Source organism: Aquarana catesbeiana, linkage group LG13 (genome assembly GCF_042186555.1).
Source record: "Aquarana catesbeiana isolate 2022-GZ linkage group LG13, ASM4218655v1, whole genome shotgun sequence".
Taxonomy (NCBI): Eukaryota; Metazoa; Chordata; class Amphibia; order Anura; family Ranidae; genus Aquarana; species Aquarana catesbeiana.
The window spans coordinates 133,875,095-133,898,437 of record NC_133336.1 but is presented as its reverse complement, the minus strand read 5'-3'; the positions used below and the strand labels follow the sequence as shown (position 1 = coordinate 133,898,437).

At 38.8% G+C, this 23,343-nt stretch overlaps 1 protein-coding gene across 1 annotated transcript in view; it reads left to right on the top strand.

The window, feature by feature from the left end:
• Positions 1–22,833, top strand: part of GCHFR (GTP cyclohydrolase I feedback regulator) — a 67,910-nt gene extending 45,077 nt beyond the window's left edge. Inside the window, exons 2-3 of the mRNA XM_073610039.1 lie at positions 22,199–22,293; positions 22,419–22,833. Coding sequence (XP_073466140.1) covers positions 22,199–22,293; positions 22,419–22,542 — 219 coding nt within the window. The 3' untranslated portion in view covers positions 22,543–22,833. The remainder of the gene's footprint in view (positions 1–22,198; positions 22,294–22,418) is intronic.
• Positions 22,834–23,343: the final 510 nt, after the last annotated feature.

The window sequence follows — 23,343 nt, the reverse complement described above, 5'->3', positions numbered from 1 at the left end:
AACACTGCTCAAAATCTACTCGGCATTTATGCAGGGGAACAAGTACAAAGTTCTGGAATGGCCATCCCAGTCCCCAGACCTGAATATCATTGAACATCTGTGGGGTGATTTGAAGTGGGCTGTCCATGCTCGGCAACCATCAAACCTAACTGAACTGGAGATATTTTGTAAGGAGGAATGGTCCAAAATACATTCATCCAGAATCCAGACACTCATTACAGGCTATAGGAAGCATCTAGAGGCTGTTATTTCTGCTAAAGGAAGGCTCTACTAAATATTGATGTGATTTTTCTGTTGGGGTGCCCAAATTTATGCACCTGTCTAATTTCTTTTTGATGCATATTGCGCATTTTCTGTTAATCCAATAAACCTCATTTCACTACTGAAATATTACTGTGTCATTCAGTTATTTGATAGATCAAAATGAAATTGCTGATCCAAACACCCAAATATTTATAAATGACAATCATGGAAATTGTCAGAGGTTCCTAAACATTTGCATACAACTGTATGTACCAGTACAAGTGCACATGCTCAGACATGCAAAATACCCCCATTTATTTTTTTAACAAGCGCTATGGTAAATTCGCAAATTAGCTCTTGGCTAAAATGCGTTTTCGAGTGTGAAAATGTGTGCTATATAGCCAAATGCAAGTTTCAACCATTGATTATAATGGTACAATTGTTACTTCCCCAAAAACATACAATTTAATTTTGAGATGAACTGTTTCTCTAAAATTGTCCTTGCAACAATGTTGCTTCTTACAATATTATTTTCTCCCTTCGACTTTCAGGACAGCACATTGGAGAGAGCGTAGCTCCACCTCTTCACAGGAAGAACGCTCCCTTTTAAAATCAGCTGCTTCCACCATGTGAAGTAGAATAGTAAAGTATCGAACCAGGCAGAACTTAAGCAATGCAGGTTTATTAACAGCTGATAACATACAGGTTTTTGTTCAAAGTAGTACAAGATACAGATCTAATTTATACAGTTTCTTACCATGCAAGCACATTAGATATAGGTATTCTTATCCTCTACCCCAATTGATACAATTGTGAATTGTTCTTACCTTGAACCAGAATGGGTCTTTACTGCCAATTCTTGGGAACCTCTCACCTGATGGGGACCAGCCAATTGGCCGGTGGTCTGGTCTCCTCACAGAGCTCTGGGTTTCAGCTCAATCAAGTTTGTGAGGGAAATTCACCTGAGACCACACTCTGGAACAAGTTAAGAAGTCTTCTCTGACTCGTACGAGGAGATAAGTTGTGGACAGATACTTGCCCATTGGTTCTGACCTCTATGACCCGTGCAATAGGGCAGCATACATTAAAGTGATTTATAACTGTTTTTGTCCAATTAAAAACACCTGTATAGAGACAGTCTGGCACCCAGCTGTGTTATCAAACTCTCCTTATCTTGATAAGATTTAACTAGCTTCAAGGATTTGCAGATTTACAACTTTGAGACAATTAACTTTCAATAACCCCACCAGATGTTTTATATGTTTCACTATATGCATGTATTTTAACAGTTTTAATGAGGGCACAAGCAGACCTTTGTTTGACCCTGTCAAACTTAATTAATGTTCTGTACATAACTTTCCTGTATTCCACCTAATTATTTTAACCACCTGTTTTCTTATCTGTCTGAGACAATTCTACATAACTTGAATCTATTCTAATGAACTTTCATCCAGTAGACTATCTTAATACATTTTCGAGAACACCTGTTTACAAGTACTTGTCATAAAGCAGAGGTCATTTAAAGTTCAACACTTATAAATGAAGACTTTCTAAATCTATGGAAAACACAGTATACATTATTAAAGATTAATAATTGTTGCTTTACTTATTGAATAATAATATTGATAAAACCACTACTATATAATAATATAAATAATTATTATTATCAATAAAATATATGCAAATCAATATATACATTGGCTAATATGAGATTCCACAACATTTCCCCCCTGTTGAGGCATACGCCTCACAACAATTACAGTACAGATCACCCACCATGCTCTTCAGAGACCCCATGCACCCAACACTGATCACATAAATTGTCCAAAAAAAAATAAAAATAAATCAGTCCAAAAATAAAAATAAATAAATAAATCAGTCCAAAAAATAACACTGCATCTTCTTCTTCTGTAGCTGCAAAGTCCTTCTCCATATGTGGCACGGAAAACATAGTTGTCAGTCTCAGTGGCATTGTGATCATTCTTGCCACAAACTTCTTGCAACAGGCAACAGTTACTCAGCAACATCACATCAAGGATAACAAGGAAAAGGAACAATCTGTTTAGCTAGTGAATGAAAGCCAAGTATGTGGTCCCAAGGAGCATTCAGCAGACTCAGTCCCATAAGGCTCTGCCTTTTCCTGCATAGGTCTTTTCAGCTTAGCCAAGTGCTTGATGTTTTTTGGAGAGATCTCCTTCTTCATCATCAGTTTCTGGTCCAGTATCATAGCACAATCTGCTTTGGATGCTGTAAGACACAAGTTCAGTGCATACCTGTTCTGCAAGGGTACAAGTCTCAGATTTTCCAGTTCCTCCTTTTGTGCATGAAATCCTTCCTTTGTAGCAATGAACATTTGTAACAAGTTACATCATGTCTTCTGCGATCACCGAATATTTGTCTGGATATAAAATAAACTTCAAAAATATAGTTATAAAAAATAAAAATAAAGTCAGTGTCAGGATACAATAGGTCTCTGGCAAACATTTCAGGGCAACCTACAAAGCAATGGCTCCTCCACTCTCATCTTATCTAATAACTTAATTTAGTGGCTTCCTTTTACTTCTACAACATCCGCTAAAATAATATAAATATATCTATATAGTTTTATCATAATACAATACTCTTACAATATTAATAATAATTGTTAGTATAAATCCCTTGAAGTACATAATTTCACTACAAAGTATTTTATATAGACTATTCTTTTACATTTCCCAACCTATACTATTTCCCATACATTAATTGTAAAATTCTTATCATTTCTTAACCTTGACTCCACCTATCAGTCACTATTACCCTGGTCATGTCATACTGTCAATATAGTCAGTCCAGATATTTCATTAGTTTTAATTTTGTAGTCTTCCCACAAAGTTTGCTAAACCCAAAACCATTTCACTTTTTGTCAATTTTTGCACATACTATACTGCAGAATATTTTACAATAACAGTCAGCATGGGTCTCTTCTGTCAGTCACTGCTATACTGTCTAAGTCAGTAGCCTACCTCTCCTATGTCTTAAAACATAAATTATAAAACAAAATCAAGACAAATATCATAACATATCCTATAAAGCATCAATAGCATACAGTCTAGCGATAATGTCATACCCATTACATTAAACCTCCCCACTTTTTTTTTTTTTTCCAAAAAATGATAAAACTATTTGTTTATAATGATTGAACATTTACTCAGAGTGGAACTCTACTCACAAAAATGTGATAAAATAAGGTTCATTAGCAAGAAAAATACATTCCACATTAATTATTATGCTACCATTTTACTGAAACCCATAACCTTTGAGCAGCAGTAGAATTTCAGGCTGTCAGCAGACTGTCCTCTAGATTTTAAGCAGTGCAAAAAAATAGAGCACAACTGAGCCTGTGTAGAGCAGGGTGGAACAGTGGATTTTAAACAGTATAGGCACTTATTTTTACTGTGCTTCATAGCTACACCTGCAAAAAGGGTTAGCCTCAAGTGTGGACACAAGGTTCTATTTTCTATGCCAAGCATAGAGCAAAATGGAACTGATTTTTCATAAAAATGGGTACAATTATCTGATATCAGTGCTGTATACACTCCAATCCTGGGAAAATTTCCCACATCAGACACTTAGCTGTTGTCTCATACATTTGCATGACCATATGAAAAACTGTGATTTACTTTAAAAAGGAGCAGACATTTATTAAAGTATATCTATATCTACAGCTTTGTTCTTTCATTGCAATAAAGCCTATATACAGGCACACAAAATAGACTTTGAAGAACTACATTTTGTGAAACTACATTGTGATTGTTCATAATTACAAATAAATCAAAATAAAATTACATGGTCACTTGCACAGTCTGTTAAATCTAAAGAGGTTAAGAAAATGTGCATTACTATGTCCCTTCCTTAAGAATAATTATATACAAATTTTATTGTTAATTAGATCATATTAATGCAGAGTGACCCTAATCCAAAAACTGACTTTGCCACCTGTAGTAGCATAACTAGGAACTTGAATAATAAAAAAAAAATCAAAGAGTGAAATTTTACAAAGTATAACTTTACATATGAAAACGTGCTGGCTGCTCCTGGAATAAAGAAACAAATTATTTATTTAGGCAAGCTAATAATCAACCTGATAATTACTAAATATTGTAATCAGGTAGGACAAAATAAGTTATAGCCAATACCAATAAGGGACCTTGCTCACCAGAGCTTACAAGCTAATATTAAAAATTAAGACTCTAATTATCTAATTCACCCCCCTGTATGTGCTACATATAGCACATATAATAAGATGGTAGCACTGTTACCATGCATCACTCTTCACTATTCTTTTTAGAAACTAATAAACAAATATAAATTTGGAGTTCCCTGTTACCAAATAAATAAATCCCATTGCTATCTTTGTGAATACTACTAAATAGGCAAATACCGTATTTATCGGCGTATAACACGCACTTTTTTCCCCTTAAAATCAGGGGAAAGTCGTGGGTGCGTGTTATACGCCGATCCCCGCTATCGCTATGTGAATGTCGGCGATCGCCGCCGACATTTACATAGCGAGTAGTTTCAAATATGGCGCCGCGGACTTCGGAAGGACTCGGCGGTGCTGAACGAGCGCCCCTGAAATCACAGAGCCGACATACACATAGTCGGGTGTATTCGGCTCTTTCCGGCGCCGCTCACTGTCACGCCCAGTCCCGCCATTGGACCTGTGTTATGTCCATCATAGGGCGGGGACTGTGAGCGGCGCCGGAAAGAGCCGAGAACCCTCGGCTATGTGTATCTCGGCGGCGTTCGTTCACTTCCGCCGGCGCCGAGTCTCTCCGAACTCTGCGGCGCCATATTTAAAACTACTTCTATGTGTATGGCGGCAGGAGGCATGGACACTAGGCTGCACTGGGGACAAGGCTGCAGGGACAAGGCTGCACTGGGGACAAGGCTGCATTGATAAGGCTGCACTGGGGACAAGGCTGCACTGGGGACAAGGCTGCATTAATAAGGCTGCACTGGGGACAAGGCTGCATTGACAAGGCTGCACTGGGCACAAGGCTGCACTGACAAGGCTGCACTGGGGACAAGCTGCACTGACACTGAAAAGGCTGCAATGACACTGAAAAGGCTGCAGATGAACACTGATGAGGCTGCATTGATGGGCATTTTAATGTAAGTTTCTTTTCCTTAAACTTCCCTCCTAAAAGTTTTTTTCCTTAAAATTCTCTCCTAAACTTGGGGTGCGTGTTATACGCCGGCGCGTGTTATACGCCGATAAATACGGTATATAAAGATGACAGTATACATAATACTGTACAATAAGATAGAGACATGACAAAATAAACAAAAGCTACAAGGGAGAATAAGCACCCTACTTACAAGAGAGATACACTAAACATAAAATGCACCTTTCACTACTACAGTCCATAATATAAAAGACAAAATACCTATTATAATCTACAGTTTATATTCTAATAAAAAATCAACAAATGTCTGAGAATAAGAACGTATTCTGAGATTTTATTTATTTTCTGGTCAGCTCATCCAGTTTCTGTCTAAAGGCACCTAAACGTGCCCCTTTATCTCAGTACAGAGCACTGAGATGAGCTGTCACAAAAAGTGATTTAATGTAGTTGTTGCACGTACGTGCAGACAGCTATTTCTAAAATGGTGACTATACTTTTCTGCTCTCCTACACTCATACTGAAAGAAATACATTATCTTGCTTAACATGTAAAACCTACAACTGTAAAATGTTTTTAAGCATGACATTAATTACATTAGCAACATTGAATTTATCTACAGATATTTTCCTTCCAAAAGCAGTATGCTGGATACAAAAAAATATGGGAGAACTTTGTGTCGTAAATTACTTAAAACAAACAACTTTCTTTTTTCTACAGTTTAAATATCTTCTAACTCCCTCAGCTCATTAATGGTGCTATCTAGCTGAGGTACATATTCAAAAGAATATAAAAAAAATAAAAAATGAATCGTGCCTTCCACACACACACTCACTCACTGCCAATAACATTTAGAACTTTGACGCTAAAGTCAATCAGTCACCATAGATGTATCAATCCCTAGCCTCTTAACGAAAGACACATACAATCAATCACATAGGGATTCATTTTACACCTCATACAAAAAAAAAACACACACACACACATTTAACTCATATAAATATAAATCCTTCTATCAAATACTAATAACAAGTGTCACGAAATCAAAGATATGACACAGAAAGTTCTAATTGTATTTGTATGGAAGATACATACCATTTCCACATTCATCATACACTATGCAGAATTCAGCATCAGTTACATACTTCTTACAATTCACTCATAGAACTAACACATAGGGTCCTTTCACACCAACGTTTTTACAACCACTACAGACTTATTCTAACCTAATTTGGGAGATGATCAGTCTCCCTCACACATACAATATTCCCTAACATTCTACAAACATTACAAATAAATTAACTTACATTTGTGAACATTCATTAACAAAATGTCATTATCTTCTGTTTTCTATATAGCAATACACAGTCACTCCACCTAGCAAAGTATGCATACATATGAACACAAATTCCTGACTATATATAAATATACAAATATTCACAGAATATTAAAACTGACAGCTTAGTTAGTAATTACTTATGGACAGCAGTGCTCAGAGTAAAGCCAATAGGCACCGTACGCGCATACGTCTCCTTACCAAAACGCTTGTCTCAAGACACGAAAAACCGCCAAGCCCTGCTTGCCACGGCGATCAGGAATGTCTCAACCTGATCTTAACTCAGACCGTTATAACAGATACATATAAACACATACACTTATAGCACAAAGACGATACATACCTTTTAACTTTGTTAACAAATGGAGCTCCAAAACCTTCATCTTATTTACCTGTCAGGACTTACCTCTCCTGACATTTCTAAACTCATGAGTATTATTTTACACCACAATTTTAATGTTCAATATTATACGAAACAAAGGTACCTTTTTCTACTAGTAGCTACATATCAGTACTGTTTTTGGCTTTCCAGGGGTCTGATAACCCCAAAGCCTCCTCCAGATTGATTGCCAATCCAGGATACCAACATGCATGTAAATTTAGGCAACTCAAGAACCTCTTCCAAACTGGACTTACCAGTCTAGGATACCAATTCTTCCAGAACTCTTGTAGGGCTAGCATACCAATCGAAAGTAAACCTCTTCTAGACCGATTTACTCAGTCTAGGATACCAACATGCATGTTAAAGGTAGGTTCTCCAGGGGTCAAAACATTTACCCCAGAACCTCATCCAGACCTCTTGTAGGTCTAGGATACCAATCAAAATATACCTCTTCTAGACTGATTTACTCAGTCTAGGATACCAACATGCATGTAAAAGGTAGGTTCTCCAGGGGTCAAAACATTTACCCCAAAACCTCGTCCAGACCTCTTGTAGGTCTAGGATACCAATCAAAATATACCTCTTCTAGACTGATTTATTCAGTCTAGGATACCAACATGCATGTTAAAGGTAGGTTCACACAGAGAGTAGCTAGCCTTCTACAGGGGTACCCCTCTGGAAAAATTTTTCCATTTTTTTTTTTTTTTTTTTTTCACCCAGGGTTTTTCATCCTGTACAATACATTTTAAGGCATTCACAGTTGAGAAAACCCAACCTACCATCACAAAGATCTGCCTGGTGGACAGCGATACCCCAACAACCACCTGCCCCTCCTAGCGCTAGCAAAACACGGCACAACACAATGCAGAACTAATAATAGGTGTCTGCTAACCTGATATATTGCGCAATATTGTGTTGAGCTCAGTGCCTCACCAGCATGGAGTTAGGCAAGATCGGAGTTGAGGTTATGCTGTCCCCGTACGGGCCACCAAATGAAGTAGAATAGTAAAGTATCGAACCAGGCAGAACTTAAGCAATGCAGGTTTATTAACAGCTGATAACATACAGGTTTTTGTTCAAAGTATTACAAGATACAGATCTAATTTATACAGTTTCTTACCATGCAAGCACATTAGATATAGGTATTCTTATCCTCTACTCCAATTGATACAATTGTGAATTGTTCTTACCTTGAACCAGAATGGGTCTTTACTGCCAATTCTTGGGAACCTCTCATCTGATAGGGACCAGCCAATTGGCCGGTGGTCTGGTCTCCTCACAGAGTTCTGGGTTCCAGCTCAACCAAGTTTGTGAGGGAAATTCACCTGAGACCACACTCTGGAACAAGTTAAGAAGTCTTCTCTGACTCGTACGAGGAGACAAGTTGTGGACAGATACTTGCCCATTGGTTCTTACCTCTATGACCCGTGCAATAGGGCAGCATACATAGAGTTCAGCCTTATGAGCTCCTATCTGACTTGTCTGTCTAACAATTGCAGAGCTTGCATTTATATACTCTTTTACAAGTCTTATCTTAACATATCTCTTACATATGATTGGTCGCTAAGATCTACGTCAAAGTAACCAACCATAAATCTGACACCTGTTCTACAACCAGATAAACTTAATTATTCCCAAAATTCCTATATGTTCATTAAAGTGATTTATAACTATTTTTGTCCAATTAAAAACACCTGTATAGAGACAGTCTGGCACCCAGCTGTGTTATCAAACTCTCCTTATCTTGATAAGATTTAACTAGCTTCAAGGATTTGCAGATTTACAACTTTGAGACAATTAACTTTCAATAACCCCACCAGATGTTTTATATGTTTCACTATATGCATGTATTTTAACAGTTTTAATGAGGGCACAAGCAGACCTTTGTTTGACCCTGTCAAACTTAATTAATGTTCTGTACATAACTTTCCTGTATTCCACCTAATTATTTTAACCACCTGTTTTCTTATCTGTCTGAGACAATTCTACATAACTTGAATCTATTCTAATGAACTTTCATCCAGTAAACTATCTTAATACATTTTCGAGAACACCTGTTTACAAGTACTTGTCATAAAGCAGAGGTCATTTAAAGTTCAACACTTATAAATGAAGACTTTCTAAATCTATGGAAAACACAGTATACATTATTAAAGATTAATAATTGTTGCTTTACTTATTGAATAATAATATTGATAAAACCACTACTATATAATATAAATAATAATAATAATTATTATTATCAATAAAATATATGCAAATCAATATATACAATATGAAATACATTGGCTAATATGAGATTCCACAACACATGCCGTCAGTTTTAGTGTTTCCTCCGCCATGGTGGAAGCACTGCTGGGGAACCAGAGGGGCTGCGCTCTCTCCAAGGAGGGGTTTTGGCAGTACCTTCATGTTTTGGTGCTCAGACCAGCCCAGCTCCTTCCCACACGAGAGGGGGGTGCTCCGGTGTCCCTTCCTCCTCCGGCTCACGGGAGTAATGGTCTGCCGGAGGTCGTCCGCCCGGGGTGTTCGGGGGGGCGCGGGTGTGGTCAGAGCGTCCATGCCAGGTCTCTGCATGGTGGTGCAGAATCCTGGACAGCAGGTGACGTCAGTTCCGGTGGGCGGAGACCTCCAGCGGTGCGTAGCAACGATTGGTTCTGGCTACTGGAACGCAGGAGGAAGGGGTGGGTCCTCTGGCCGGGACATCCATCCGTTCACAGGAGGAGCTGAATGGGAAGGAGACATTTAAAGCCACAAAAAGGCGGCTGCTGCAGCGGTTCGCGATGGAGGAGACTGAGCCGTCAGCAGTTATGGCGGATGCAGGCGCCCAGGTTCCCGGCCAGGCCCAGGTAGGAGAGGTGCAGTGGCGCCTCTTTCCTTTTTATGTCACTGGGTGTTTTTTTTCTTGTTTAACAAATCCTGCAGCTGTCTGCTATGGTGTAAATGTTCTATTAGCAGTTCAGCAAGGAGAGAGACTCTGGGCACTTGGGGTGTTGGCTGTGGGTGCTATCTGTTCTCTTTTTTAGAGGCTATAGCCCTAAAGAAGGACCTGGGGGTTCTTTTGCTTACTGTTTCAGAAAGCTACTGCCAAGTCATAGAGAACAGGGAGAAAATGCCCCTCATGCAAAAATCCTTTAAGGGACTCTTGGCCCAAACCACTGTGCAGATCCTACATTGCGGATTTAGTAAGAGAAGAGTCTTCACAGGAGTGCAAGGAACTTTTATCTTCTGTGAGGATAGAATTAGCAGACACCCTAGGGACCGTGCGTTCCCTTGTGAAAAAACATCTCCAGAGTTCCACCCAAGAACAGAGCTCTCGGTCCAGTCTCCCTCCATCCACTTCCAGGCAAGTGGAAAGTGAGTCTGAGGAAGAAAAAGAAAGCATTCCATCATCAACCGTTGATTCTGAGGATGAGGAGGTGGAAGAAGCAAAATCTAGGTATAAGCTTTCACTTGAGGAGGTGGACGAATTACTCAAAGCAATTTATACTACCCTGGAGATCCAGGAAGAAAAAACCCAGTTGTCAGTACATGACAAAATGTACAAGGGGCTGGAGGAAATTAGACACAGAGTCTCCCCTGTTCATAAAGTTCTAACAGACACTATTAAAAAGGAATGGAAGGATCCAGAAAAATTACAGTTCTTTTCTAAAGCCCTCAAAAGGAGGTTTCCTTTTGAGGAGAACGAGGAATTGGTGTGGAATAAAAAAACAAAAATAGATGCTGCCTTTTCACAAGTATCTAGGAAGACTGATTTAGCCTTTGAGGATATGGGAATTCTCAAAGATGCTATGGACAAGAGGGCAGATGGGCTACTGAAGAAAGCCTGGGATTCATCCCTAGCCATGAACCCGCAATGGCAGCTACAGTTGTGGCTAGGAACTTGGAGTGTTGGTTAGATCAACTTAAGGACCATGTGGTGGCAGGTACCTCCAGAAAAGATCTATTGGAGTCCTTCCCTGCCCTGTTTAAGGCAGTCAAATATATAGCAGATGCCTCTGCAGAATCTATCAGGATGTCAGCCAGGTCCTCCGCGCTAGTTAACTCAGCAAGAAGAGCCCTCTGGCTAAAGGCCTGGTCAGGGGATTCAGCTTCAAAAGTAAAACTGTGCGGAATTCCCTTTTTCAGGAGACCTGATGTTCGGGCCAGAACTGGAGACTGTCCTTGACAGGACAGCAGATAAAAAGAAAGCTTTCCCACAGAAGAAGAAAGTGTTGCAGCAAAGGAAAAATTTTCTTTCTTTTCGACAAACCGATAAGGAAAAAGACCAGACACAGAAAAGACCCTGGAATCCTCAGAGGCAGAGGCGGGTACTCTTTAGAACCCCCGAGATGGGTGGAGAAACCAAAGAAACATCTCAAAAGGGTTTCTTTGGACCTTTCAGGTAACTCAAAGGCTGACCACAGATGCCAGCGCATGGGGGTGGGGAGCTCACCTAGAAGAACAAACAATTCAGGGAGTTTGGTCCAAACCAGAGGCGAGAAGATCATCGAATTGGAGAGAGTTGAAGGCTATTCACCTAAGCCTTCTCTCCCTCCAGGAGGTTCTAGTGAAACAACATGTCCAAATATTGTCGGACAACATGACGGCAGTATTATATTTAACAAAGCAAGGGGGCACAAAAAGCAGAACCTTGATGGAGCTAGCTCATCAAATTCTGAGATGGGCAGATAACATTTTGGCCTTTCTATCCGCAGTCCATCTGAAGGGTACGGAAAATACCCTGGCAGATCTCCTCAGCAGGAAAGAAATAAGAGAAGCCGAGTGGTCTCTAAATCAGGAGTTATTCGAAACAATCTCCATAAGTTGGGGTTGCCCTCAGGTGGACCCCTTTGCAAAACAAGAAAATGCAAAAATACCGGCCTTCTTCTCCCTTCAGAGACAGGATCAAGCTCTCGGGGTAGATGCGTTAGCCCACAAGTGGGACTTCCATCTGTCTTATGCTTTTCCCCCGTTTCAACTGATACCAAGGGTGTTAGCAAAATTCAGACTGGAGACCACGGAACTAATCTTAATAGCTCCCTACTGGCCGAAAAGACCCTGGTTTTCCACCTTGATAAACCTCTCAGTGAAACCTCCTTGGAGGTTACCGATCAGGACAGATCTGCTGAGTCAGGCCCAGATTCTCCATCCAGATCCAGCTTATCTCAATCTAACAGCCTGGTTTCTGAAGAACAAATCTTAAGACAAAAGGGTTTATAAGAGAAGCTTATTACTACCCTTCTTGCAAGTAGGAAAAAAGGGACGAGAGACATTTACTTCAAAGTCTGGAAAGTTTATAATACCTGGTGTTCCAGCAAAAACTTTAATTTTCTTAGTATGATTTTTGTTTTGGAATTTCTTCAGGAGGGATTGGAGAAGGGTTTAGCAGCAAGTACGCTCAAGACGCAGGTAGCTGCTTTATCAGTTTTTTTGGAAAGAACCCTGTCAGGGGAACCTTTCAATAATTAGACTTTTTAGGGCTATGGCAAAAGTAAAGCCTAGATCTTTGTGCCCGTAGAGTTAGTGAGTTACAAGCTCTTTCAATCAAAGAACCCTTTATGAGATGTCTACCGGATAGGGTAGTCTTAAGGACAGATCCAGCCTTACTACCAAAAGTGGCTTCAGTCCTTCACTGTACACAGGAGATCATTCTCCCTACTTTTTATCCTTTTACCTTCGGGGGCCAGGAGAAGAAGCCTTCCATACTCTTTCTTTGTTATCTCCAGATATTTAAGAAGGCACCTCCTGACATCAAGTTAGAAAATCGTCTTCACTCTTTGTTTTAATGGAAGGTACTCACCAGGGACGTAAAGCTTCCAAAAGCACCTTCGGAAGATGGTTAAAACAAGCCATTAAAGAGTCATACATCTCTTTTGGGTCTGGAACCTCTGGAAGGGATCTTCTGGCATCATGGGCAGAAAGGGCCGGGGCATCTCCAGAGCAAATCTGCAAGGCTACCACATGGTCCAGGCCCTTAGAAATACCGTCACCGGTAAGTCTAAACAAGGTTGTTGTTATTATTATTTTTATATATATATATATATATATATATATATATATATATATATATATATATATATATATATATATATATATATATATATATATATATATATATATATATATTATACATTTTTATTTTTAAGAATGCTAGTAATGTTTTTAGTAAAATATATTTTTCACAGAAATCTAATCCGAAACTCCCACAGGTGTCTTCACAAACAATACCATTGCTGATGCAAATTTTAAATGAGTGACAAATTTGTGTGTTTAGTATTTCCAAATGATCATAAGTTGACCCCAAAAAATGTGATATGTGTACCAACATCGAAAAAAAAAAAAATGTCCTTTCCAAAATTCAGAGGGTAACCTCACTATTCAACACTTGCACACCAAGAACCACCAAATATCAAAGAACAAATCAAGAAGCATAACTCCTGACTAATGTCATTCCACCACCTATAGGTATTTCCAAAGAAATGCAGTATTTTATGTGTAGGAGGGTTGCACCACTATTGCAAATCATGCTATGTTTTCCATGGGCAACGACAATAATCAGCCTTAAGGATTCCCCACCAGCACTAATTGCAGCCTTTTACCAAGCAAAAAGCAACACAATTCGAGATGGTTCAGCATGCTGACAGTAATCAGCCATACCCAGCTTTCAAAACAGAAGGCATTGCCAGGAAAAGGTGGTTCAATGTCTCTCCAGCCTTCCACAGTACATCTGCATTGATTACCTTATTGTACCTCTGGAACTTAGGACTGTTTGACAGCACAGAGATGCAGCCTCTATTCATGTGGCAGCACAGTGGCTAACCGGTTAGCACCTTTGCTTAGTAGCACTGGGGTCGATGGTTCGAATCCCAAATATGCTACTACCGGGCTAGATGTTTGTATGTTCTTCCCCTGTTGTGGTTTTAAAGGCTGTGTGTGTGTGTGTGTGTGTGTGTGTGTGTGTGTGTGTGTGTGTTTTTGTTTTTTTGTTTTTTTTTCTCACAAGTGATTACGATTTTGATGGGTTTCACATAATGGATATATGTCTGATGTGATCCTGCACACATATTTTAATGTTGTATGCTGATGATGATGACAAATGCATTTTGTCAACAATTTGTGTGAGGCAGCCCTCACAAAGTTTCCATTTCCTGTTTTGCCCCCTTCACATGCCCAAAAATGTACAAGTTTAATTTGTAGATTTTTGGGATCACTGATCATGGCCAGAGCCTTGGACTTTTTGTTATTTTTAGATTTACCCTGCACAGATATACAGTGGGGACAGAAAGTATTCAGACCCCCTTAAATTTTTCACTCTTTGTTATATTGCAGCCATTTGCTTTTTTTTTCTGAGGGGGGGAGGAGAGAGAGAGAGAGTGTCCATATAGCCCAACCCACACCCCACTAAGGCTGTGGTTTGCTGATTTGCTTTATGTGTTTGCTGGGTATAGTTTTGCATTAAAGGCCCGTATACACGATATGAACATCGGAAGAAAAATTTTGTCCGAATGATCTGCCAATTTTCGGATCGTTGGCATGGTGCTTTCGACAGCCGATTCTGTTTTTTTCCTCTGACAAAAGCTGGATGTGCAGACTATAAAATCTTTGTCGTACGTGAACTCAACGTCCGATTTTCGTTTTAATTAGTACAGTTGTCGAACGAAAAAAATCATAACAGCAAGACTACGCATGCTCAGAAATAAAAGAATACATACAAAACTATTCAAAACATTACGTCATTTCTGAAGTTGTATTGTCGTCATCCGAGAATTTTTGTATGGTGAGTAAGCTCTTCACTTTCGACAGGAGACTAGCATGCAACAAAAAAATGGACGAACGGTCGTCTGAAAATCTGATCGTGTATATGAGGCTTTTGGCCCTCAAAAGTGTGGTTTTTTTTATTTTTTTTGTTTTTTTTTGTTTTTTTTTGTTTTTTTGTTTTTTCTTTTTTTTTTTTTAGTTGGCATGGTTTTTGGGTTTTTGTTTGTGCGCTGCCTTTTTGGATTGTGTATTAATTTTGTCTGTTTTTGCTTATGATCCTGCAATTTATCTTTTTAGGGGTTTGGGCAAGGAGTTCTGATCACCAAAAAGGTTTGTCATAGTTGTTAGCTTGATTTGTATCCCTGCTTTTCTACCTTGTAGATTGTAAGCTCTTTTGAGCAGGGCCCTTCTAACTATATTGTCAAATGTTGGAGCATCATTTCGACTTTTTTATTTTTTATTTTTGCCCAAGTATATAAACCACTTCAATACAGGATACTTCCCCCCTCCCTTCCTGCCCAAGCCAATTTTCAGCTTTCAGTGCTGTCGCTTTTTAAATGACAATTGCACGGTCATGCTACACTGTACCCAAACAAAATTTTTATCATTTTGTTCCCACAAATAGAGCTTTCTTTTGGTGGTATTTGATCACTTCTGGGATTTTTATTTTCTGCTAAACAAATGAAAAATAAGACCGAAAATTTTGAAAACGGGCACTGATAAAGCGGCATTGATGGACACCAATGAGGTGGAACTGCTGGGCACTGGATAGGCTGCACTGATGGGCATCACTGATAAGGAGGCACTGGCAGGCATTAGTGATGGGCACTGATTGGCATCAATTGTGGGCACAGATTGGTGGCCATGGGTGGCGTACCTGGTGGTCACAAGTGGTGGGCATCCTCGGGGGGCTGCGCAGATCCCCCCCGTAAGAGGAGCAGCCAATCGGGTTTCCTCTATTCGGGTCTGGCAGACGCAAGTGAGGAAAAGCTGATACATGGCTTTTTCTAAGCCACTTTGCACACGTCATATTGCTATATGGCGGGCGGGAAATGGTTAATGTACCAAATGTTTGTTTATACTAATGTTGAAATAAAAAGTTGATTCTTTTTTGCTTTGTGTTTGACACTTGCAGACTATAAATACATATTTTATAAGTGCAAACTATTCATATCCCTTTAAATCTGTATTAAATCTAGTTGCATATAAAAGTATTTGGTTGTGCACACATGCAAGTCCTTGAAAAGAAAGTGTAATAGAGGAGAGGGGGGAGAATTTTTTTTTTTTTTTTTTTTTAAATCCCCGCTCCAATGCTGAATTTCAGGGCTCTATTATTATTTTTGTGTTTTTTTTGTTTTTTTTTTTTTTTTTTGTTTTTTTTTGTTTTTTTTGTGGACTAGTTAAACCATGAAATATGTCAACTAAATGTGAATTCTCTGTAAGCACCATATTAAATGGTTCCCCCAAAATCCATACAAGGCCCTTTGGGTCTGGCATAGATTTTAATAGGGATGGGCCGAACATCCCCCGGTTTGGTTCGCACCAGAACACCTCGAACAGGCAAAAAGTTCTAGCGAACATGTGAACGCTATTAAAGTCAATGGGACAGGAACATGAAAAGTCCTAATTTGAAAGGCTTATATAAGTTATTGCCACAAAGTGTATGGGGACTCGGGTACTGACCTAGGAGACATGCATCAGTGCAAAAAAAAGTTTTTCAAACTATCATTTTTAAAGGAGCAGTGATTTTAATGATGCTTAAAAATTAAATATTCCTTTAAATATCGGCCTGGGGGGTCCCCCTTAGTCTGCCTGTAAAGTGGCACATATGTGCGATGTGTAGAACATGCTGTAGCAATAATGGCATTTCTAAAGGAAAAAATGTCATGTAAACTTGCTCGCGGCTGTAATGTATTGGAAGCTCCCGGCAATATAGATGGGAAAAAAAAATGACCCCCCATATACCAGGCCCTTTGGGTCTGCTATGGATTGGAAACCACATGCCAAAATCCGTACCAGACCCTTAGCCGAGCATGCAGCCTGGCAGGTCAGGATGGAGGGGGCAAGCAAATTAAAATGTTTGAATTAAATAAGAATACCGTAAAGTTAGCCCAATTTTTTTCTATATTGTGAAAGATATTGTTACGCCAAATAAATTGATACCCAACATGTCATGCTTCAAAATTGCGCCCGCTCGTGGAATGACAAACTTTGGCACTTGAATCTCATTGGCGACGTTTAAAATTTTCTACAGGTTACCAGTTTTGAGTTAGAGGAGGTCTAGTACTAGAATTATTGCTCTCGCTCTAACAATCGCAGCGTTTATTTATTTATTTTTTTTACATTGTCCTTTTAAAAAAATTTAAAATTTGGATCACTTTTATTCCTATTAATAGAAAAAAAGCATGACAGGACCTCTTTAATGTGAGATCTGGGGTCAAAAAGACCTCAGATCTCACATTTACACTTCAAAGCAATGAAAAAAAGTGTCCCTTTTTAAGGCCTTTGGGCGGAAGTGACGTTTTGACACGGGGGGCAATCATTCCCTCAACTTCTTGCCCATCCGCCACTTCCGACGGATCCGGTAAGCGGCGGAGATTACCGAGACGTGGCGGGAGGGAGTTGGGCACTGTCGCACATGAAAAATAGCAAAAATGATGCTACACCTTGATGAGAGGCTTTCCGCCGACTGCTCTCTTCACTTTGACAGCTCTTAAAAATAGGCAAGGGCGTGTATTTGTGTATGTATTTTGTGTGGTGTGTGTGTATATGTGTATATGTGTATATATATATGTATGTATGTATATATATATATATATATATATATATATATATATATATATATATATATATATATATTCACTTGTAGAGGAGAACCGCACTCTGCTTACAGTTTAGTACCAGCAATCAGGTCTTCCCACCGACCTTGTATATAGAAAAAAGTCCAAGAGGTTGCTGCACTTAAAAACTTCTTTGCTTTGTTTTACAATATCTTCAGGAGAGATTTACAAAGCAAGTATAATCCTTTCAAGCAATATCAAAGGCAACAAATGCCTACACAGTTTCAGACATGAGTAGATTCAGATATGGATGGATTACGTTTCGGGCTAGTCAGCTTACGCCCTTCCTGAGATCCATTGAAGCACATCTGAAGGTTTCATTCCAATCATTCATTTAAATACAGGTTTAATGAAGTACTTCACATATGGAATCAATATGGCTAATTCAAATCGCATACCATTTAACATCTATATATGTATATGTTTATCTATAACATGCCATTAAAGCAAGGATAAGCAGCAGGTGTCAAATCTCTCAATCTCCTCACTCGCATTTTAATATATTCAGAATACCTATAAAAATGCAGGGAAATAGTACATTCATGAGTAAAAACAAAAAGATATCCCCATCATAAAGTTATTTTATCTGGCTACTTTTAAATGCTTATTCCAACAATTAAACAAATAAAGATCCAAATCAACATTTAAGCCATATGGAGCAATAGTATTTAAAAAATGTATCCAGTATACTTCTCTTTTTCTTAGAATCAATTCACGGTTGCCCCCTCTCCTATTTTTCTCAATACCTTCTAGGACCATATATTTTAATTGTGATACATTGTGGCCAAATTCCAAAAAGTGTCTCGCCAATGGTAATTGGGTTAGTTTATCTCGTATTGAGTATTTGTGTCTCTCTATCCTGTCTATTATTTTTTGTGTAGTCTCCCCTACATAAACTAAACGGCACTTTATGGCATAAATTACATATGAGGATTGACATGTATAGTAACCCCGTATGGGGATATTGAAACCCCTATGTGGATGTGTAAAGTATTTACCTTTTAATCATAGAGTTACATTGTATGCATGACAAGCAGGGATACGATCCCAGATTTTTTGGTCCCAGAAAGGTTGGTTTGGCTGCTGCAATCACAGGTTGATCAGATTTAATCAATCTATCTTGTATCGTTCTACCTTTTCTATAGGAGGACATGGGTGGATTCCAGAATTCCTGTACCATGGGGTAACTGGATCTTAAAACATTCCAATGTCTTTTGACAATTTGGTTGATTTTGTTGAAGGGATGATACTGCATAATAAAGGGGATTCTCTTGTTTTCCTTTCGGGGTGATCTATTATAGTCTGTATTAGCGTAATCGATATTAACTAATGCTTGTGGGTATCTTCTACTAGTAAGTTTGTTTTTTATTTCATTAAGTCTCTGATCACGGCACAGCAGGTCACTCACGATCCGCTGCACCCTCATCATCTGACTTTTTGGAATGGATGAAAAAACGTTTGGGGGATGAAAGCTATTAAAATGTAGCAATTGGTTACGGTCCGTGGGTTTCACATATAAGTCGGTAGTAATCTGCCCATTGTTCAATTTAAGTAGAGTATCAAGAAAAGAGATCTCATTTTTACCAATTTCAATGTTAAACTTTAATCCAGGTACTAAATGGTTAATGTATTTATCAAATAAGTATAGGCTTTCCATGTTACCATCCTATATAGCGAAAATATCGTCCACAAATCTGTACCAACATTGGCAATGTTTTAAAAATAAGTCATTGACATAAATAAAGGACGTCTCTATCATATTCATAAATGCGTTCGCATATGGGGGTGCAACATTTGAACCCATCGCTGCTCCGTTCAGTTGCAAGAAATGAGTATCCCTGAAAAGAAAATAGTTCTCCTCAAGAGTAATTTTCAAAAGGTCAAGCAGAAATGAAACTTGTTCAGTTTTATAGATACCTGATTGAGTTAACAATTGCTGACATGCCTCTATTCCTAAATCATGTGGAATAATAGTAAATAAACTAGAGACGTCCCATGATATCAGGATGGAATCTGATGACAAGTTTATATCTTGAATTTTTGACAAAAAATCAGTAGTATCTCTTATAAATGATTTAGTGTTTAATAGCAATGGTGTCAAACACTTATCCAGGTATTGTGCTAGATGTGTTGTCACAGATTCCATCCCTGATACAATGGGACGTCCCGGGGGATTTTTGGGGTCTTTGTGGATTTTTGGTAACATATACAGTACCGGTGTAACCGGATGTTCACATATCAAAAACTCCATAGTTTCATCATCAATGATTTTTTGTTTAACTGCCTTAGTTAAGGTTGTTTTTATCCTTTTTTGTACTTTAAAAACAGGACAGCAATCAGGTCTTTTATAAGTAAGAGTATCCCTAAGATGTTTCATAACTTCATTTTCATACATGGATGTGTCCATTACCACAATAGCTCCCCCCTTGTCAGCCGGCTTGATAGTGATATCACGCCGGACTGACAAGGAGTTTAACGCTGCAATCTCATCTCTATTTAGATTGTGAGGTATATGGTCTCTCTTGTCTCTATCACACAAAAATTTTTTTATGTCATTTTCCACTTTCTCTATATATACCTCTACAGCAGCACATGAAGTGGGTGGTACTTTAGTGCTTTTTGGTTTTAAACCCATGTTTTTGATTGATAATATTGATAATTCTTTAGTTGTGGCAGTGGACACACCAGAATAGTACGCTTTAAATCTTAACTTTCTAAAAAATCTATATAAATCCTGTTTAAGTACAAAATCATTCATTTTCTCTTTAGGGCAAAAGCCCAAACCCTTATTCAAAACACTTAGTTCAGTTTTAGACAAAACAATAGAAGAAATGTTATGTACCAGGTTTTCATCTAATGTCTCTGGCGGTTCTGGTGTCTGGTGGTTACACCCCCTGCTGTGTCTTTTCTTTGTTCGCCGACCGCCCCTCCTGGTCCGGATTCGGTCAGGTTCCCTGGTAAAAAAGGAGTAGTTGATACACTGGTGGATAATCCAGTAGATGTCATAGAGGAATTTGAGCTAGCCAGATTTTTACGTTGTATTTTTCTGTAGCCCTTTGAATGGTAATATGTAGGATCAGTCCAATTGTAGACACGATCATTTTTATAATCTTCACGATCTCGTTCCAGTTTTGTACGCTTACGGAATTGAATATTGGTGCAAAATCTTTCTAATTTATCATTATTAATTTTCTTGAATTCCTGTAGTTCCTCTTGATTAGAACATTGTTGTAACTGCCTTTCAAGTTCAGCAATCTCCTGCTGCACGAGAGTCCTCTCTTGTTGCAAAAATTGCACAGTTAATGTCATGATATCAAAGGAACATTTATTGAGGATCTGGGCAAATTTGGTTTTAAAATCCTTGTTCTGTGAAAAGAGGGTTGGAGTCAGACGAACCCTCAGCCCTCTAGGTATCATTTGTAAATTATAGTATTCGGCTAACGTTACCTCGTGAAGTTCCATAGTGATGGCTCTTTGCATTAGTTTCTCCATTTTTCTGGTAAGTTGTATAGAGGAGGAGTGGATCAGAAAATCCCTGGATCCCATGGTGTCAGTGAAGATCCTTGAAGCCTCTGTTTCAGAGAATGAGTATGAGCCACTTGTTGTCGACTGCTCTCTTCGCTTTGACAGCTCTTAAAAATAGGCAAGGGCATGTATTTTGTGTGGTGTGTGTTTTGTGTGTGTGTGTTTTTTATATATATATATATATATATATATATATATATATATATATATATATATATATATATATATATATATATATATATATATATATATATATATATATATATATATATATATATATATATATATATATATATAGGATTTGTCAAAAACTGTCTCTTGTGGCTTTTACTTTTTTGACACTTTGTTGGTGAATGGGTAGGAGTACTCACATTGGGGGGGGGGGGGGGGGCGGGGTCTGCGGGGCCACCTTGTTAAAGGGGGCTTCCAGATTCTGATAAGTCCCTGCCCGCAGACCCCAGCAACCACCACCAGGGTTGTCGGGAAGGGGCCCTTGTTCCCGTTAATATGGGAAGAAGGTGCTTTGAGGTGGGGTGGCGCAGAGCCCCCAATGTTGAGGGCATGTGGCCTGGTATGGTTCAGGAGGAGTTTTTTTGGCCACTAGGTGTATGACCATTGGATGTACTTCAAGTACATTCCTGCTTACACAAAAGCACTTGTCACCGGTTCATCAAGTAAATCTGAGCAAAAATGCAAATTCAGTGGTTACTTTCAGTAAAAACCATGTTTTCCAACTACTGGTAGATCCCTGGATTTCCACTATACGCTTAGTTTGAACTAGCTGTGTATGTGAAACTTTTTTACATTGTAAACTCTCCCCATTTTGTAAAGTGCTGCACAAACGGTTAGTGCTATATAAATCCAGTATAATACTAATAGCTTTTATCTTAAGATGCCAATGAAAGATGATTGCCAACTTTATGTATATGCATTGCACAGCAGAGTAATAAGGATGTGTCTTACACAGGAGATTGGCCCTACAATAGTTGGAGATGAAAGTTCTGATCCGGAGTTGATGGAGAAGCTTGGAGCCACCAGAAGAACTGTACTTGGGAATAATTTGTAAGTGTATCCAGGAGGACAGACTCAAAACTATAGTTTTATAAAGTATACATACCATGTTTGCAAGACCTGTGAAAATTTTTGAAATATAACACGGTTAATGCATTCTTTCTTTTCTATTCTAGTGCAGAATATTTTGTAAATGAGCCTCCACGTGTGACACTGAACAAGCTGGAGAATTTAGGATACCGTGTTGTTAGTATGACAGGAGTTGGGCAGACTCTTGTATGGTGCCTACATAAGGAGTAGACATGCTGTGCCTCACCAGCACCAGAGACTGCTTCAAATGCCCATGTGAACAGCATCTTGTGATCCTGAAGAATTTTTCACACTGATCAGTCCAAGATGGGGTTGCTGAGTTTAAAATGAAGTATAATCCTTATACATAAGTTTGGACCTTGCTTCCATGTTGCATTGGTGACTTTACCACAACAATATTAATATACTGCCGGTGTTGATTGATGTCTTGTGGGCAATGGTTTAGGTCTGTGCAATTGTAAATTCCTGTGGAACTAAAAATACATATTTTTATTGCCTTGATTTCTTATGTTCCTTTTAATGTGATTAACACATTTTGTATTTCTTCTTTTTTTTCTTTTTTTTTATCAAAATGCCTTCTTTAACCACTTCCATACCAGGCACTTTACCCCCTTCCTGCCCACGGCAATTTTTAGCTTTCAGCGCTTTTGCACTTTGAATGACAATTGTGCGGTCATGCAACACTGTACCCAAACTAAATTGTTATCATTTTCTTCCCACAAATAGAGCTTTTTTTTGGTGGTATTTGATCACCTCTGCGTTTTTTAATTCTTGCGCTATAAACGAAAAAAACACTGATAGGTGGCACTGGATAGGCAGCACTGATGAGGAGCTACTGATAGGCATTACTGAGTGGCACTGATTGGCACTGTGAAGGGGCACTGACAGGCATTACTGATGGGGCACTGATTGGCACTGTTGTGGGCACTGACAGGCGTTTATTATGGGGACAGGCTGGCAGGTGTTGGGCACTGATTGGCAGCTGATAGGCACCTTTTGATGGGGCTGTGC